Below are 21,085 nucleotides of genomic sequence, written 5' to 3' on the forward strand. Positions count from 1 at the left end.
GGCAGTTTAAAACCGCACCTGCAAACACTGCAGTGGCAGGCCTGAGACATGCTACAGAGCTACTCATGTGGGTGGCACAATTAGTGCTGAAGGCCCACAAGTAGCATTTGATTTACAGGCCCTGGGCACATGCAGTGAACTTTACTAGGGACTTACTAGTAAATCATAGATGCCAATCAGGGTTAACCAATCATAATCACAATTTACACAGGGAGCACTTGAACTTTAGCACTGATCAGCAGTTCTAAAGTGCCCAGAGTTAAAAAACTAGCAAAAACGAAGTCCAGCATACAGTCAAAAACACAGACGGTAAAGGCAAAAAGACAGCGGAAACAAAGCTAAGGATGCCAGGTCTAACAGTGAGCAAACATTGAAGTGTACATGCAATATCTAGGGCCACTGGAATTATGCAATTCTGCAGCTTTTTTTGCATAATTTTGGATTGGACGCATTTGCAACATAATCCATAATTTGCTGCATAATCGACAGATTTTAACAAAAAAATGTTTGTTTCTAGCTCAAAAGGTTCAAAAGTTACTACAAATGTGGCAATGTGGGTTCTCGTGTAGTGGAAGGTCCTTTGCAAAGTTTAACTGGTCATCTTCTGGTTGCTTTTTTCTGTATTTGGTTGTTAAACTGGTACTAAGGGGTGACATTTTTTCCTAGACAGTATTACTCTGTGTAAAAATTACACAATCATGAAGTAATAGTATAAAAAAATGTGCCGCACTATATCGCATCATTTGCCTTTTCTTGCAGCATAATTTAGTTAGCCCTGCCGCATAATTTGCTGCTCTCCAGCCGCATAATTCCAGTGGCCCTGGTAATAAAATGTGTTATCTCGTCCAGGTATTTAGCATTGTCTTCTGACACAGGTCTATAGCCATTTCAAATGGAGGAAGATGAAGCAACATTATTAAGTACAATTTAAATGTTCCAATAGCGTTAATTAATTATGTATAGTTAGGGTAAGAGACATAAAAATTCCTTAGGGACAGAGATGGGCTTATTCACCGTGATGTATGTGTGGGATATGTCTCCTGGCACAGAACATAAAACTAGTGATATATCCCTAAGCCTATGATTCTGTAGGGGTGTTTACATAGTGGGCACATTTAATAACATAGGCCTTTCATTTCCCAAGTACCCATTTATTTTATCTAACACACAATCTCTTTATAAGGGCATGCATAAAGTCGTGATTTATTGGAGAAACATTGTACCTATTCTGTGACAGACCTGGAAGTATCACAATATTTCATTAGCTTGGTTTTAAAACAGCCTGGAAGTCCTATGTCTTTTTGCCCAAAGTGCTTCAAAAATACGTTACTGTGCTCTGCACCATTAAGACCCTTTTCCTCATTCAATTTTCTTTGGGGATAGAAACTGCCCCAACCCACTGAAGAAGGTTAGACTTGTTCAGTACGTCCACTTGCGTGATGCACTTTGGGTGTATTTTTGTATTTATTTGATGGAGCTACTAATGGCTCTCAGTTCAGCCCTGGGTATAATATATATTTGACCAAAGTGCTTACCACTACTCAACTAAATGCTGTAATGCAGTGTTTCCCCAACTGTAGGTTGGGACCACTGGTGAGTCACAAGCCGATCTGTGGTGGGTTGGGAAAGGTCAAGCAATAAATAAAGATGCCTTTAAGTTCTGTATTTATCTTTCACATTTGTGCGTCTGAGACAGAGGGAAAATGGCAGGCTATATCTTCTGACAAATTGCCGCTTATGGTTTTTAAAATGGGGATTGGTGTTTACAAACTTCTCTCAGTTTGCAGTCATAGGTAATGTGTGATAGGAAAAGCTGAAGGACGTAATTTTTTGTAACAACAAAATGAAAATACAACCTGCAAATACACTGTACACATTCAGCAGTTAGATAAGCAAACATTTAGAATTTTTTTAAATAATCCTGAAGTGTGATGGTAACACTGATTTTAATAGGATCAAAAGAAATCAAAACAGTTTACTTGGTGATACACAAATGATAACTATGCACTGAAACCTGATTTCCACACATTATTCTTTGTGTGCAATTTAGTTTTACTCATAAAACTGCCTGTGCAAATTTAGTGGTCATTTTAATGGGGAATGTGCTGTCTGTAAATTACTTTGCGCTACAACACAATGCTTTAGTTACATTAAAAAAATCTTCCACCCCATGTCCATTAAAGCTAAGTGGACAGAGAAAGTTTGCAATTCTAAAAATTGGGTTGTGTCACTAAAACGCTTTGGGAAGCACTGCTCTAATAGTCTCAGGTCTTGATTGAGACAACACACTCAACAGCAGGCACTTGTATGGAATGGAGGCGCCAGCCTTAATGTGACTGACCTGCACTTACATAAAAACTATGCTGTATCTAGCTATGTCCCTGTGGTACTCCCCTTAGGCTGGGTGTCCCCTCCCTGTAGTTCACAGACTATACACACAGTTTTCTGGTTCGTATTTCCGTTTATTAAGTCCAGAACCTCTATGTAGTCAACAGACAGAGTAGAAAGGAGGGTTCTGGGCGTGTTTTGCGGGTTCCTCCCACTCAGGGCTCCTTTAGGCATCCGGGTTCTTCACACGGGTTCACGGGGCTCAGGCATGTATGGGAAACAGAAAAAGAAAAGAAACCAGGCTTTAGACGACAGCACAACACGGCAGGGGTTTTTCAAGGGGAGGGAAGGGACCGAGGGTAGTGCCGGCCGTCACCTGGGACCTATCGCCCGTGATTAAGTGCCTAGGGGACAGGAAGGTCAGGTGACTGTTTGTGGATGCCCCTCATGCATCCCCACAGCCCACGAAAGACTCCCCAATACCCGCCTGGCACTTGCCTGCAGCCACCACCCTCCCCCGGGGCCGTGGTGATGGGAGACCCAGTCTCCTTGTTGTCGAGGATATCAGTGGTCTCGGGCGCAGTGTTCCTTGAGCTGTAATCGACCTGGTCCTCCTCCGCGTCGTTCGCTCTCCGCTCTTCCTCGTTCTCGCTCGCTCTCCACTCTTCTTCCTTCTCGCTCGCTCTCCACTCTTCTTCCTTCTCGCTCGCTCTCCACTCTTCTTCCTTCTGGCTCGCTCTCCACTCTTCTTCCTTCTCGCTCGCTCTCCACTCTTCTTCCTTCTCGCTCGCTCTCCACTCTTCTTCCTCGTTGCTCGGTCTCGCCGGTGGACAGCCTCTCGCAGCTTCCGTCCAGTCTTTTGAGGCAGAAACACCCGCCTCTTCCGGGGGAACAACTAGTCCGTCACCTCTACTTCCGGGAGGACTGATGGCGGCCATGTTGGGTCGGTCGCCACCGACGTCGAGAGGGTTCGGGGGACGTTCACCACCACAGTCCCGTTACAACACTACCCTAAAGAGCAACTTAATACATGAGATATCCTCTCCTCATTCTCTAGATTCACCACTCGCTGAGCCCACTGGCCCTCCTGGGCTTGGCATCTCCTTTTAAATTCATTCCTTCACCTGTCTGGTCATTGGTCAATTCCTAAACCGTGCCGTTCTCCTTTGCCAACTTCATCCTACCGGTCGTCTTACCTGCTGCTGGAACCACTAGTTCTCTGGAGCTTTGCAGATCACTAGTCTGCCAGCTCCTGTGTAAGTCTGCCTGTACTAGGACAATCCCAAGGCCCATGCATCATTCCTATCATAAACAACAAGCGCTACCAATAAACCTCTCAATGAGTTAGATACCCTGCTGGTTCATCTTGTATGCAGTACTTAATCTGTAAAAAAAGTACCCAAAGATTTTGTTATAGGCCTGCCGCTGCTTAATGCTGTATGTACTGAACACTAGGCACCCTGATCTGGGTTCTACACTTTCTGTTTCTTAATCCCTCTCATCCAAGCTCTTGTTCTCTTTCAGCCCTGCTTTCTGCCTTTGTCACTGGTTTCCTATTTTCTCTTCCTCCTTCTTTCCCTTTTCTTCTTTTCTCTCTCTCGCTCTGCATCAAAGTCTAAAGTCACAAAAAAGTTGTGCTGGTGCCCACTATCTTCAATTTCCAGCATAAATTATGAACTGCTCTTCTTCTCTTACCCTCTACTTACCCACTACACCTAAACAAGTATTCACATCCTTACAAGAAACAGCACCAGAAAACGACAGGTCCTAAAACCAAGAAAGTAATGAATCTAGGTAGCGAACACTACCAGAAATTTCCAGAAAGCCACTTAGCGATCAGGCAAGATCGTATCCTCTGCATTTACGGACTGCACTACCTGCCTAAGTTAACCTGGAGGCAGGCCTGTCATATGTATTTGCGGAACCTGGGACAACAGCTTGATGCATGGTCCACCAGATGCTTCTTATGTTTTTGCCAGGTGCACCTGGGCCAGATATACAAAGTATTTTTCCTGTCGCAAACGGCCCGAATCTCAGAATCGGACCGTTTGCAAATGGGAAAATGCTTTTTCTAATGTACAAAATACAAAATGCGATTCGCTAACTTGTTTCCATATCACATTGTGCATTTGCAATTTGGAAATTTGAAGGGGCGTGTTTAGGGTGTCCCTTCCAAACACCGAATTGGTATGGTATGGTATGTATTACTGTTTTGCGACCGAATACCTGTTGCAAAATAGTAATAATTTACCAGCAGTTTAAAACTCGTAGTGATACATTCACAAAGGGGAAGAGGTCCCCAAGAAACCTCATCCCCTTTGAGAATCTAAATAATCTTTTTTTTTTTAGAGCAGGCAGTGGTCCCATGGACCACTGCCTACTCTTAAAAAATGAAACTTCAAGGTTTATATTTTTTCTTTGTAAACACGTCCCATTTTCCTTTTAGGTAAACTGGCTCAATTTTTCAAAAAAAAGATTGCTTTATTAAAAAGCAATCACAGACATGGTGGTCTGCTGGCATCAGCAGGCAACCATCCCTGTGATGGCTGTGATTCCAAATGGGATGCAAACTTTGACCTACCTCATTAATATTCATGAGGTAGGTTGATTTGCGACCCACAAGGAATCCCTAAATGAAACTCAATGAGTTTCATATATTAGGAAAACCGTAGTCCTAATGTTTGTACATTTGGCCCAGAATTATTATTTTTTTTTTAAACTAGTCCCCAAGAGAAGGAGAAAAGACAACAGCTATGGGTTAGTGTACCATCTCGTGGCATGGTGTCATGTAGGAACAACACACAACTTGCAATAACATTATTAGTATTTCTTGTAACAACGAAGAAGCAGCAGCTCGCACATCTGCTCCTCATCTCTCGCCCAAACTACTGTTGTCTGGAGTTCTATAATGTAACTAATGGAACACCATAATGATTTAAGCCAGGATCCATAACTAAACACGAATAACACATTTCCCCCTTCCCTACCACAATCACCAGTATCCACACCCCTTTCCCGCGCATAATCGGAAGTTGATACATTGGAGAAGACAACATCCTTATTACCATTATTATTCATAAATGCAGCATCATGAGTGCAAAATTGACCAAAAATATCTAAATAATCACATTACCCCTCAGATGACTGTGCTAGTCCTGAAGATGATGAACCACACTCTCCCATCACTTAGGCCTACTGCATTCTTCAAAACTTCAATTACTCCCATAGGTTCATAAAATTGCCTCTCCCTTTTAGGAACCTTACTAGGTTTCTTAACATGTACCCATTAGCCAACTGTAATAGATCTACAATTTAGTATTATATTTCTGGGCATATTGTAATTTATTCTTAAATTGTGTCGTCCCAATTCTCTCACACATTTCATCCCCTGACAAATACTGCACATTGGCTTCAAATAACCAACCAGGATTGCATTTTGTTCTTGGATTCCTACCCCTTATTAACTCAAAGGTAGAACATTTTGTGGCTTCATTTAAGATAAATGATATATCCATACTATTTTCTCATATTGAACTTCCCAATTGTGATTTCCACTCATAGCTATTTGGATCATATATTTGATAGCACTGTTAAAGTGTTCAATCATGCCATTCTCACTCGGATTGTAAAATGAATGGTTCTGTGAGTAATACCCAGTCCACTAAAATAGTCTTTGGCCTTATTGGCACAAATTGTGTCCTGTTGTCACTCAGTAGGTTTGTAGAGATACCTTCATAAGATGACACATTATCCAGAAATAGTAAAACTGAATCAGTATCTGACTTAACTACAATTCTCACAACAGGACAATGTGAGAATAAGTCAATTAAAGCCAAAACATACTTCTGAGTATCCCCAATAGGGCAAATAATATCTATAGCCACCTTCTCTGATGGAGACGTAGGCATTTAAAACGTGTCCATGGATTTACGCTATCTTAACAACAACATTGTTGATCAGTTTCCTTTACCAAGAATACATTAAATGCTATCTGCATTATAAGGGACCAATTGGTTTTCAATGATCGATTTGTCTTCAGCATATCATCATATTCCTTTAACAGAAGAGTCTATGTACTTGACTACTTTCATAACACCTGATGGGCATATTAAACTCTAAGACTCTTACTGTAGAACTATCTAAATGCTCTTTCACAGAAAATATTGTCACCTACTCTTTCCACTTAATTAGTGCTGATGGTATTAGACTGGAAACATTGTTGCTAGACACTATTCAGAATTCACCAGCACCCAGCAGTAAGGATAAGGTAAAATTCTTTAAAGGTTTGGCTGAGTTTTGTTCTAAATTTATACCCCAAGTTTCTATTTGAATAATAAAACATAGCAATAAAAAGAGTTAGGTGTGCTTCTCAGGCCTCTGGGCCTAGGGGCCTCTACACCTGCTGCACCAATGGAAGCTACACCCCTGCACACACACCTTATTTTTCATTCTCTGACCATTTCACCTTTTGGGCCTCCTTTGCTGTGATTGGCTTCACATCTGTGACCTCTCTTGTGGTTTTACCTTTTCTTGTTGTTTTATTGCAAGCCTTTATCTGCAGAGCTGCAGGCATAACATGCTAATAAATCATTATAAATGCTAACACATCCCCCGCTTAAGCTGTGAAAGCGGGGGGTTCATGACGCCACTGCTTTAGCTAACACATCTTCTTTCTTATATTCTTGTACCCACATATATTTTTCAATAGCAGGCATTCCACTTTCATGAACATAAGCGATTTGAAATTCATTCTGCACATCATCCTCACACATCTACATTTGTTTAGGCACCCTAGAGAAACAATCACATAATTTTCCTTGCCAGGTACATATACCACTTTACAGTTATAATCCTGTAATTCCATAGATAGTCTACCTACCTTGGTAGAAGCGTTAACCGTGCCCTCAATTGTAAGAATTTTCATTAACAGCTTGTGGTCTCTTCTCAAAGTGAAAGGTCTGCCCCACACAAATGCCCTAAAATGATCTGCAGCCCAAGCACACACTAAGGTTTCCATTTCTATAATGGAATATTTTCACTCAGTTGGAGTCAAAGATCTTGAGGCATAGGCAATGACATATCCTTCCCATCCTCTCCAACCTGGGTAAGTACTGCTCCCAAACCTTTAATAATGGTACCTGTAGTTATAATACTGGACACAGTGGAATCAAATCCACTTAAAGTACCTACACTAGTGATAGACTCCTTGAGAAAGCGAAAATCCAAATCACATTCAGCTGTCCAATAAAACTTATTGTTGCTCTAAAGAGTTGCCTAATATGAAAGGACATCTCTCTAAAATTGGGTATAAATTTAGAACAAAACTCAGCCAAACCTTTAAAGAATGTTACCTTATCCTTACTGCTGGGTGCTGGTGAATTCTGAATAGTGTCTAGCAACAATGTTTCCAGTCTAATACCATCAGCACTAATTAAGTGGAAAGAGTAGGTGACAATATTTTCTGTGAAAGAGCATTTAGATAGTTCTACAGTAAGAGTCTTAGAGTTGAATATGCCCATCAGGTGTTATGAAAGTAATCAAGTACATAGACTCTTTTGTTAAAGGAATATGATGATATGCTGAAGACAAATCGATCATCAAAAACCAATTGGTCCCTTATAATGCAGATAACATTTAATTTATTCTTGGTAAAGGAAACTGATCAACAATGTTGTTGTTAACATGGCGTAAATCCACGCACAACCTTAATCTGCCATTGATATGTTGTGCAATGACTAAAGGTAAAACCCTCTCGGAAGCCTCCACAGGTTCAATTAGGTCTACGGCAACCAGTCTCTCCAATTCTTTGATCACATGATGTCTTAACATAATTGGAATATTCCTTACTCTATGCAGCCTTGGTGAAACATTTTTCTTCAAAACTTAGACATCTGCCAATCTTATTACTGAACACCTTAGGAAATGTCATGAAAATCAGTTTGCCTACTTTAGTACCTTCCTTTACGTGCTCTTTACTATTCGGACTGAGTATAATATGAAAATGTCCTTGGTTATGCCATCCTAACACAGATGAAGCTTTTTAAGTCGCATATAATTTATCAAATATAGTGCGATTCTTGAACTCAAATTTGAACAACCTGTATCCTGACATATCAGTTATCTCACCGCTGTACGCTTCAGGTTAAATGTCTGTGCGAACTACTTACTTTATGCACACATTTTTCTTTCCAAACATCCTCATTAATTATAGTGTACTGAGAACATGAATCTGCATATATTTAAAATGTAATTACTCAAACTTTCATCCAACACTCAGGTTTGTCTTTTTTTTTTATATGGGCAAATCACCATCCTTAACATTCAAAGTAGGATTTTCTTAAAATGTCCTAATATTATCATTCATATCATCTTCACTTGTGTAAGATTCTTTATCATTTGTCTCAATTGCATTGATATACCTAATGTTCTTGGATCTCTCTCTTGTATACTTCAGCATAGTGACCCATGATACTACTCACACTCACTTGACTTTTCTTGCAGGTTACGTTCTACAAAATGCTAAATCTTTTAAAATGGCGCACAAAGCAAACACAAGGAGATGATGGACGGAGTGCTGAAACTTTTCAAACACTCACACCCAGTCACATATCTGGGTGACATCCATCATTGGTCTTTAGCTCACTTTGCCACCCCAGTTCAGACCCAGCCATATGCAAATCAGTCTTGACCCTGTGCCTCATGAGAATAGTCCAGCCCCAACTGCCAAGCCAAGTCTTCCCTGGAACGGAAACAAGCATCCTGGGACCGGTTTCGGGGTAACACCCCTCATCAGCCAGGCTAGCTTGTTAACTTTCAGAACCACCTAGCTGTTTGGTCAGTGCATTAAGCACACTTACGTCTACCCTATCGCATGGCCTTGCACAGGAAGTCATTTCTTGGGCGCGTGCGGCTTTTGGATTATCTCCTTGTGTTTGCTAAGTTTTTAAAATACCCATCTGTAGTATCTTGGAGGGTCTTTTGAATTTCCATTTCCAAAAGAGTGCCCTGAATTTATTTTATTCTATGAGTTTGTTTTAATCCGGTTTTCCTACTATAGACGGGAAATCATTAAGAGGAGAATCGCCATTAACACATAAACGCTCTTGAATGGCAGGATACACACTTGCATCACAACTTGGTCTCAAATCAGTCATCCTGTAATGCACCAAATTGACAATCTAATGCAAATTTCTTTGAATAATTAACATCCTCATACACAGATTCCCCTTTGTTTAGTTTCCTTTGACAATTTTGTATCATGTAATCCTAATTCAAACCTTGGGCGCAAAGAAATTATCTATATGTTTGATAGCAGTAGTAAACACATCAACATCCCCTCCTCCTAAAGATGACATATCCATTTGAATTTCATTTTTTAGCATGTTTGGACATAATGAATGTAAAAAAAAAACTGCTATTTTGTTCAAGTGCCATATCTACCTGGACATCAACTGTGGCTATGTAATTTAAAAAATACTCCTTACATTCAGTCCATCACAAAGAACGTTGCGATGCAGCTGTCCAAACTCCTGAGTTGGACTTAGGGCTAAGGTAGGTTGACTCATTATGAGGTTATAACTGGAATTGTCCAGTGTCCAGACATCACCAATAAGAACTGGACGAGTTTACCCTCCTCTCTTCCCCACTAATCAAATTAATATGGAATTGAAAAATGACACAAAATTCCAAACAATGTAGTAGTGTATACTATCCAACGCTTTGCATGCAGAAAAAAAGGAAATGTATTTTTGCTTGCTAATACAAATGTGTGAATATCACTCAAAGTTCCTAAATAATTCATATCAAAATTCTCAAGCTGAAGTGAATGCCGATACCTGTTTCCAAATCAACGAGCACTGAGTGCCGCGCCAAGTTCGCATAAATGTTGGAGACAATTAAGATGGCCACTATGCAAAGGTCATATTGGCGTAACCTTATGTGGTTGCCTCACATCAGCATGGGCAGATGTCAAACGGGTTACTCCTTGTCATGTAACCAGCGTATTGATGTCACTCCATTAAGCCTCCGTTCCATCACCGCAAGCAAGTGCGAGAACACCAAGAGAACGCTGATGGCTGCTAGGCTTCAGTTCGAATGCTGCACGTCTACTGTAAAAGCAACCTTAAATGTGCTTCAGACAGTTAAACAGTAATCACCATGCACTAAGGTGAAGTTAGAAAAATCCGCAGCACCATACAATGCATCCATAGTCCTATGCAACACTGACATGTTTAAAATTGCTGCTTTGGTTTGATTAAAAATGCTACCCCAACAGGCTCCAGCTCCTTCATGTTTCTCTTCCTTCTTTATAAACACCAGCTCGTCGCAAATTTGTTGTGTAGAAACTACACAGGACTTGCAAAAAGATTATTAGTATTTATTGTAACAAAGAAGGAGCAGCAGCTCGGCACATCAGATCATCAGCCCTTGCTTCAACCAACAGCGACTCCTCCGCTAGGGTGGAGGAACGTCGCTGCACTGCTCTCAGAGCAGTGCAACAGGAAAAACTAAAATAATACTATTAAATTGTTATTATCATTTTAGTTTTCTGCATGGAGCCAGGTTGGGGTGGAGCGGGGCTGGGCTGGCTCACGGGAGGAGAAGTGGTATGGGCACTACTAAGTGCGCATGACGGTTTGGCCGGCTGCCTTGGGCCGGCCAAACTGTCATGTGCACTTAGCATTTCTCCACCCAGCTGTGTTGCACAACCGGGTGGAGAACTGTCCGAATGCTCCCAGGCACTGCCTGAGCGGCCAAACAGGCCACTCAGACCAATCACGACGCAGCTGTCATACTTGTGACCGCAGCATCGTGATTGGCTTAGGGGAGTGTGGGAACTTTTTGCTTCCCGGAGTCAGGAGGAAGAGAAGAGGACGGAGGAGAGGCAGCAGCCGTAACCAGGTAAGCGATTTTTTTTCTTCAATCCCTCCCATGCCTTACCACCCCCGTTTCCTTAGCAGCCGCCACTGGCCCCAACTACTGACATCTGCAGTTCCAGAACATAACTAATGGAAAACCATGACGACATAAGACAGGCTCCATAACTAAGCACACATAACACATGGTCATGTAACTTGTGTCATTAATAATGACAGCAGGCTTGCTGTAAATTAAAAATCTACCTAAAAAAATTGATGCACGAGCGTGAGGCCCAGAAAAACGTATCACCTTAGTGAAAATGGCGCTTCTGCCCCATTCACCCCATTCTCCACTATTTCAACTGACCTGTCTGGAGAAAACAAGGCTGCCATCTCTACCCTGGCATTACCATTCTAACTTTGAAAGTAGAATGTATGTGCTATGAAATGTACCAGTAGTCATGCTAAAAGTAGTGAAAAGCTAACTGTGCGTTATTTTCTGAGTATATTTAATGTGACTCTTTTAGTGTTGTTGGGTTTTTTAAGTATATTTAAACTGGCAGTATTGCCATAGGATATAACCATTTTAGCTAAGGAGTTTGAAAACATAATTTAGTTTTTTTTTTTTCAGTCCTATGATTTTCCAAATTTATTGTTGAGGTTTTCCAATTCACATTTTCGTTCATTTTTTTTTCATCTTTCGATATAAAACATTTTGGTATTATTGTAATTCAATGTTTCTGTTTCAATCACTTCTAAATACATCAACAGAACGGTTTGTGCCTATCTCTGTGCCATCTACTACCTTTCTTTCTCTTCCTCTTGTCACCCCGCAGACCCTTAAACATGGTTCCCCCTCTAGTTCTCTGCCTCACTAGCTCTCTGCACATTTCATGTGACAGGGTGGAAGAGTGGTGAAGGACCTCTGGCTACCTCCATTTCTCGCTCTCTCTCTACCTCCTTTCTCTCGCCATACCTTCTCTCTATCTCCATCAATTCCTTATCACTGGCTCTCTCTCCCTCCTATCACCCTCCCCTTTCCTCTCACCCTCGTAGTCTTCCATCTGCCATCTTTATTTTTCCCATTCCCTGCAAGTGCCTTGCAATGGTGTAGCTACCATTAGTGCAGCAGGTGCAGTGACACAGGGGCCAACGATATGAGGGGCCCATTGCAGCCCTCTTACGGTTGTCTCGTATTACCCAGTTGGAAATCACTGAGGTCCTTTTTCCTTGCTTGCACTAGGGACCATGCCAGCCTTACTACACCACTGTGTGCAGGCGTAAAAGATGGTCAACACTGTTACCCCGTGCCGTCTTAACACATGGGCACGCTGGGCAGTTGCCAGGGGGATCCACGAGCATAGGGGCACCATGCAGACCAGAATTTAACACTAATTTTCCGTTAAACATTTTTATTCCTGCGAGTGGTTGTGTTGACAGGTCCCAGTGCACTGCTTTGCCCGAGGGCCTGCAAGGCTGTTAAGACGACCCTGCTGTCACCCCTCTCTGTTTAATGCTCTTTATCTTTCAACATCCCCTTTCAGAGACCAAACAAGAGCTGGAAGACCTGACGGCCGACATAAAGAAAACTGCCAACAAAGTACGCTCCAAGTTGAAAGGTAAGTGAAGTATCCCTGTGCGTACCTTAAGGAAGTTGTCGTGCTGATAATGTATGCACAATGGCGTCCTAGTTTGTAGCTCTCTTGCTCATGGCAATAACTACAATATACCACTGAAAAAAGATACATACTCACTGCTATGACAGTGTCAGTCCCAAGCCTTTTTGAAGGCCCCAACATCAAGGCTGCTCTTCAGTGGCATGACCATTCCAAGAAGCATAGGCACAACCTATAGTCCTGGCCTTGGAAAGACATTAAGAGTGTAAAAGTAATAAAACGTAGAACTGCTACCATTCATAGGTGAGTTGCATATGGGACGCGCTGAGAAGCTTTTCTATCCTACCGTGAGGGGAACGGTTTGTTGAGTGTTGCTGCTTTTGTCCCTGGACTGCTTTGCACCTGAGTCCCCAGGGCCGCGAAGGGAACAGCACCGGCCCGTCGTAGTGCATGAACCACAACCCCCAGAAGGCCTTGCGCTTCAGCGCGCGCATCATCAGCTGAGGGGAATCCCTCATAAGCTCTGGTCTCCTTCCGCAGCGCGGGAAGCGCGCGGGCAGCGCCCGGGCCAAGCCCGGGCCAAGGGCAGGCCCGTCCTTGCCCGTCAAAGGCCGAAGGAGGCCGGGCTGGGCCACATCTCTTGGTCCCTGACATTGGGTTAGTTCGTAATTTCCCGTATTGACGCTTTATTGACTAAACTTGTTGTTGTTATATGTACAAACTAGCCATCAGCTGTGCACAGTGTGTCCTATTGCTAATCACCTATTGTTTAGAGATTAGTCATCTTCTGAGAAAAACAAGCTGATTGCTCGATAGTGTTAGACTACCTGTTGTATTGTACTCTATTTTTTGTGTTTTTTTTTTTTTAACTTTAAAAATGATAAAACGGGGAAAGAAACTTAAAACTAAAACTCCAGCCACACGGTCACACACTAAGTCATTGATAGCAGATTCCCAACCTATACCCACTCTGACCGCCATAGATAAAATGCTGCAACAGACTATTGGTGTTGTGGCCAATGCCATTGAGAACACAGAGAGACGGCTCTCTATTACACCGTCACTATGTATGCCAATACAGGAAAGAGACACTTCAATTACTATGACTGAAGCGCTGGAGGTTAGCTCTTATATGACCTCATCCTATATAGACCTGACCTGTAGCCAGTTGCCTGCAGAAAATTCTAAAGATCCCCAAGACCGACCCATTACTCTGACCCCTCCTGTTGTAGAGAAAAGGTTAGATGTGTGTAAGCCTTGCCCTAGGAATAAGAGAACAAATATCCTAAACAAATCGAGTAAAAATAAGCTCACAAACCATGATTTGGTGACCCCATCTAGCAACTTAGCCGAATCCACGCTAGGAATACCCTGCTGGGTCGCTAACATGGTCTCGGACTTACAAGCATCCTTGGAACGGACAATTGTTACCCAACTCAATCCTCTGGTATCAAAACTTGATAAACTCATTTCCATTGTGAATACCAGGGGTGGAGGGAAAACTTAGGTAGCTAACTCACAAAGAATTTCCGCATCGCTTGCTACGGAAGCCCCACCACACAATGTCCTTTGTAATATAACAGCTGGAAATAACAGCCCACCAGCACAGATTGCCAATGCAGGAGCAATGCTAGGTATCCAAAAACCCACACCTGCCCTACTGCAAGCCTCACCTAGCACTGGGTCCCAGAAAAAGAGTAGCCAAACCATAGGAAATCCGGCAAATGCCGTAGATAAAGTTCCGGCGAAGGAAGGCGAATTGGGGGGCAAAACCAATACATTTATGAAAAGTAATGCAACATCAAGAACTACCCCCCAACAGTTGCCAACAATTAACCTACCCCCTGAAGCCCAACCATTTGTCGTTGCACTTGTAGGTGTACCACCCTTAAGTGAGGGGAAAAGAGAAAGGGAGGATGAGTTAAAAAATAAGTGCATCCAGTGGCTCACGGTAAATAGACCCCTACCAGCAAATACTTCAGGTAAAATCCTGCTGGCCAGAAGAGTGGGTTGGATTGGGAGGAACTTAAAGACAGTGGCAGGGGATGTAATAATTTTAAATTTCAGAGACGCATCTGCCGTAGAACATATATGCAGCACCTACACCTATAGGCAAAATACCCAAATAACCCCATTACATCTCTCATATTTTTACCCTACCCCTAGTTTGGAACCACACCGCCCTAGAGCCAGGTTTGCCAACAGGGAGCACTACCCCTCATTCCACAACCCGGAAAATGGGGGAACATACAGGGAAGGTTGGTCTACCCGTGCCCCCCTTTTCCCGCTACAACCGCATTGGAACAGATTCAGTGTATTGGAAGAGGTGGATTGACTCAGTTTAGGTGTAAATCCAATTCAACAAGTCACTAATGAAGCCCCTAGTTGGGCAGGGATTGTAGAGGGGAAAGTTTCATTACCAAATCTTAGAGACAATTTACAAACTAACCAGACACCCGGGGGAAGGACTAGCAACAGAGGTAGTCTGGCCACCGAGGGCCCTGATAACTTGGTACAAGGCTGCGTAAAATTGGTTTCATGGAACATAGCCGGCCTAAAAAACAAACTGCATACTCCAGAGTGGGCTGCATATATGGCAAAATTTGATATTTGCCTAATGCAAGAGACCTAAGCATTGGAAGAGAACTTTAGCCCGGTTTTTGCTACTTATGACATTTTGGCAAAGTCCACAGGCAAAGGCCGTCCATCTGGTGGATTATCAATCTGGATAGGTACACATTTGGGAATCCAGGCAACGCAAATACCAACAAAATCCCTGGACCTCCAATGTGTCTTACGAAAACCTCCAAATAACCCACCAGTAGCACTAATAAATGTTTATTCAAGACCAACTAGAAACGGCAAAGAATCAGACACAATCGATGATTTGGCCTCATTTATTCTAGGGCTAGACCCTTCTATTGCTATAATTCTTGGTGGGGATTTTAACTGCCAATTTGAACCACTGGGTGGTGTCGAACTGGGCGACCAGGATGAAGTAGATGTGCTATGGCACATCCCAGACCCTGATATTGCCCCAGTTAGAGCCTGGACACCTTTGGTGTTACAAGTAAAATCCCTTTCCCTTGCAACGTCCTTGCGGGCGTGCAATGGGAGAGTGGATTCTGACCGCCCAGCAACAGGAACATTCAATCGGGCTAATAGGGTATCCATCATCGATTATGTAATGGTGGAAGCCAAAAACTGGGACAAGCTGAAGGATTTTAGAATAGAAAAAAGACAGGACAGTGATCGTAATGCCCTGGTCTTAACCTTGAAGCCAGGGTCTTTCGGGCTAAAAAATTCTGAGACCAAATTTGCTATGGCAATGCCCCCCCTCGTATTAACTAATAATAGAAGGAGGGAGAAATGGCCACACCTGGCAAAGTCACCCTTACAGCTTGCAAAAATCTACCAAACCGTAACACCCTTTATATCCCAGATGGCTGTTGCAACCGGGCATCTACAGGTATTGGAAACACACAAACAACTAGTTACGACGCTGGGAGATGTTTTTTACCCTGTAGTCAGAGTCAAGAGGTGTGCGCCGAAACCCCATCCTTGGTATAACGGCGCCTGCAGGAAATCAAAAAAGGAGCTTCTTGCAGGAATTAAATCAAAAAATAAATTGAATATCAGGGCTACTAGGCAGACATATAAGAAGGAATTGGCCAGGGGTAGGATGGAATGGGAAGAAGAGAGGTGGGAAAAATTGAGGGACGCCCTAGTGTCAAAGGACGCTAAACTTTTCTGGGCACTGGTAAATTCTACCACGAGAGATAGTGGGGAATCCTTTCTACCAAATATTGCTTCCTCAGTGTGGGAAACACACTTTGCCACATTGTATACCTCTCCTTCGGCTGTCATATCGGAACACCCGAATAGGGATATGGCAATGCAACCAGATGACCTCCTCTGTACTCCACTGGGCCTAGACCTCCCACACGAGTGTCGACCGTGGGGGACCTCGGACTGTGGGGATCAGACAGGTCACCTGGACACCAGGGTGAGGCTGGCTCCTGGAAGTGTCGAGAGCATCTCAATTAAGGAAGTTGAATCTGCAATTGCTAGACAGCTTCCCAATAAAGCACCAGGCCTCGATAAGGGGCCAGGTGATCTTTTTCGTTCCCAACCCAAAATTTGGGCACCGTACTTAGCCGTACTGTTTAATGCAGTTTTGCTAGGAGCCAAACTGCCAGATACCTGGGCAGGGGCCGAGATTGTTCCTATTTTTAAAAAAGGCTGCCCCTTAGTTCCCTCAAACTATAGGCCGATAAGCCTTCTGGACACTACTCAGAAACTCATGGGCCGGATCATTCTGGATAGAATACTTGGGTGGGCGGATGAGAATGAAATAATAACTACCCTCCAGGCTGGGTTCAGATCTGGGATTTCGACCCTGGACCAGCTTTTTAGGCTACAGGTCCTGTTTTGGAAGACTGTAAGTATTGAGGGAGGTAGCCTCTATTTGGTCTTCGTAGATCTACGGGCCGCTTTTGATCTTGTGCCCAGGGAAAATCTATGGAGGGTTCTGAAAGAACTAAACCTTCCGCCCTACCTACTAGATGTCCTGAAACGTTTCCACAAAGGGAACTATGCCCTGGTACGATGTGGGAAGAATGGAGAACTATCGGACCGTTTTCCTGTTACTAGAGGAGTACGGCAGGGCTGCGCCCTGGCTCCCACGCTTTTTAGCCTCTATATAAATGGTCTGGTGGGTGAGCTAGATACTGTCAGGGATAGCAATGTTCCTCGGCTGACATCTGGACGGGTGCCCGCTTTGATGTTCGCAGACGACACCTTATTGTTGTCTCGAACTTCTACAGGCATCCAGAGGGTATTGGACGGTTTTGTATCATTTTGCGCTTCGCGGGGACTTGAGATCAACCTAGAAAAGACGAAGTTCATGATCTTCGGCCCCCCGAAGCACACCCGCCCCTGTCCAGTTTTAAATGGTATCCCACTCGAAAGGGTCAGAACTTTTGTATATCTGGGTGTTACCCTGACTGAAGATTTCAGCTGGGGCCCCCAGGTAGTCAAATCTGCCCTGAGGCTTACACAGACAGTGGGAGGTATCAATAAGTTTCAGAGGAAAACCCAATTTAAACCAGTCTCGCCAGGTCTTGAAATGTATGGTGCCCAAGCTAGACCCGCTGCAATGTACGGCGCAGAGCTCTGGGGTCATACTCGTACATTGACCCTTTCTAAGGTGGAACATACATTTATTAGGAACCTGCTTGGGCTTCCCCAGAGCACTCCGCTCATACCCTTGAGACTAGACCTAGGTTTAGAGCCTATCTATGAATTCTTATCGAGCCGACCTCCCCTGTATTGGAGAAGGCTGTGGACAGCACCTGAACTCGGTGACTATAGAGCTGAGTTCTCTGCAATCTGGGATCAGTTGAAGAGCAGAAATATACCCTGGCTATCCCATATTAAAGCTGTAGTATATCAGATAGGCCTGCCCCAACTATGGGAGACCCCCGAGAAAAGTTGCACAGCGGTACGGAGAACGGAGCTGTTGGCCCTACTTAGACAGTATAATCTAGCTCGGTTACACCGCTCACCATTTATGGGCTGGTTGACCACAGAATTCCTACAAATAAAATTGGTGCCCAGGAGGGAGGAGTTTTTAGATTTGATCCAACCCCCTATGGCAAAAAAGCTATATACACAATTAAGGTATGGTTGCCTCCCAATCGGGGCATTGACTTGCAAATGGGCTGGAAGAGGTGAGGGGATCTGCCCAGTTTGTAAGTAAAGAAGATGTAGTCCACGTTCTATTCTTCTGCCCTGCCTACAATGGAATACGTAGATCTTGGCTGGTGCCACTGTGTAGAAATCTGGGCCTAAAACAATGTGCCCAAGCCTGTAGGATTTTAAGTTATGACACCTCACCCCCCATCGTGTTCTCTGTCTCTCGTTTTTTATATGGCATGTGGCGGAGGAGGTCTGCCCTGATTAATTAATTGTTCTTAATATTGGCGAACTGAATTGTTCATTATGTCTTTCTTGATAACTTCTGTTTAATAACTTCTTATTCTAATTGCTTAATTATTTATGTATTTTATTCTGTATGTACATATTTTATCTGTGCTTTTATGGTCTTTGACCGAAATAAAGTTATCAAATGAATGAAATCATATGTTTAAAAAAAGCAATTAAAAGTGCCATTTAAAAAAAAGTGGGGTCCCAAGGAAAACTTTGAACACCTGTACTTATTTTCTAAAGAATCAAGCAGTGATCCAGGTCCTAAAGTCTCTCCACAGCCTCCTTGTAAGTACCCGGGTCCACCTAAAAGGCCCCTTCCTCACCTGCGGATCCTTCCACACACAGCCACAAAATAGTTCATGTGTGGTGTGTACTGATCTAACTAAACCACTCCACTGCCATTCTACACTAGGAGGCAGACTTATTGAATGCCAAAGACCTTCATATGAAAAATTACTCTGAACTGCACAACTTTGCCTTTGGAGAAAAAATCTGTTAACTGCTCCTTTCTCAATTCTGACTGTTACAAATGTGTACAAAGGTTTCTGCTGCAACCGTTGTGTAAATGTTTTCCATCTTTTTTCAAATTTCGGAAAACTTTGCAACCAATGCAAAATAGAAAGTAGGCAAACTTTGCAAAACTTCGTAGACAAAACATGCATTTCTCCCCTGTCTAATAACCCACTCCCTCAATCTAGGAAACACTTTGACGTGAAAGCCATGTTACACAAGTCAATTTATTAATTTATTTGCATAAGTTAGAACTTAGATAAGTGGGCGGTAATTTCATGGTTGGGCTGGAATGAGATTGGGGTTCACATTTCCACACAACAGTAAACAAACTTCAGTCGTTTCATTCTCTCCATTTACATGAACATGAAGCCATTTAAAATACTTTTAATTGCTCAGTGCCGCTAATCTCGGCCGGTCATCTGCCCCAGACACACGTGTGGTAGGAAGCATTTATTGGGACGTGATAGAAAGGGTTTCACAAATCTAGAAATATCCCACCCATCTAGACTGACTAGCTTTCGAAAAACAAAAACCTGTGCAGTCCTCAAACATAAAAGTAGGACTACAAGTTTGCATCAACCCCGGCACACAGAATGACTTAACTGACAGAGTTCAGCAACATTGAAAACACAGCTATTGAGGCCCTAAGAGAAATTAAATGCAGTTTTTACACACAGTGACATCTGTTAAACTTTGTTGTGATAAGTGTGGGTAACTAATCATGCACAGGAACACAAGTAAAAGTGCCTCCTGTGTTCAATCGATCTTCTCTAAAAACCGGGGCTGTGCTAAATTCTGTGAATGTTAAAGGGACAGGGTTGAAAAACTGGGACTGCCTTGGCAAATCTGGCAATCATGGTCACCCTGAAGCCACCCACTGGAGATTTTGTGCTAGTGGTTGTAGGTGTTGGGCACCGGCTCTCATGTCAGAGGACCGGGACTTATGTTTTCATCAACATACGTCCACCAAAAGCAACAGGGAAACAGAAAGGGGAGAGAGAAGGAGAAAGAGAAAGATAGGAAAAGAGTGGCACATGGACAACGCAAGAGTGAGATAAAGAGACAGGAAGTTTAGGGTGGTGAAGGAAAGTGATATAAGATGGAATCAAGGTCAACAAGCCTTGGTATTTGGCAACATCGGCATTCAGCAGCACCTACAATGCTGTACTTTTTAACAAACTAAGCACTGCATCCATTCCTGGTTAGGTGGGCAGGACTAGGGTGCAGAATTAAAAAATCCAATGGTTTCTAAATAAAGAACTCATGTTAATTCAGTGTAGAGACTGACTTACAGCAACCCTGCACTCTCCACTGGGTTATCAGCTCTGCAACCCCCTGATAGTTGCTAACGTGTCTAATTGTCCTATAACATCCTTTATATGTCATAATGTGCTCTGTGGCGCCATCCGGTAGGCGTAGGAGGTGATGAAACCTCATGCTATGCAAGGGCGTAGCTTCAAGGGGAATGTTTGGGGTGTAACATCCCCTTAATAAATATATTATTTAATAAATAGTTGGGTATATGAGCTTTTTGATGGGTACGGTAAGATTCTGTTCGATTTCACCTGGTATTTGTAAATACTCACTCTGAAAAAAAAAACACACACACACTCGTCTCTGTTTTAAAGGTCTTAAAACATGGTTAATTTACAACATGCTGTGTTTTAAGTACCCCTCACAATTTGTACTCCTTTCCCTTTCCACTGGCCCTTAGCCCCCCTCATATGCAGCTTCCCATGTAAAGATCAGCATGATATGCTGGGGTGATTGTCGGAAATT

At 43.0% G+C, this 21,085-nt stretch overlaps 1 protein-coding gene across 1 annotated transcript in view; it reads left to right on the plus strand.

The window, feature by feature from the left end:
• The window catches only part of LOC146811738 (syntaxin-1B), a 350,949-nt gene that overhangs the window by 186,847 nt on the left and 143,017 nt on the right, over positions 1-21,085 (plus strand). The window contains exon 4 of the mRNA XM_085618730.1: positions 12,731-12,805. Within this exon, the coding sequence (XP_085474856.1) occupies positions 12,731-12,805 (75 nt within the window). The remainder of the gene's footprint in view (positions 1-12,730; positions 12,806-21,085) is intronic.

This window comes from Triturus cristatus, chromosome 7 (assembly GCF_964204655.1).
Source record: "Triturus cristatus chromosome 7, aTriCri1.1, whole genome shotgun sequence".
In the NCBI taxonomy this organism is placed as follows: domain Eukaryota; kingdom Metazoa; phylum Chordata; class Amphibia; order Caudata; family Salamandridae; genus Triturus; species Triturus cristatus.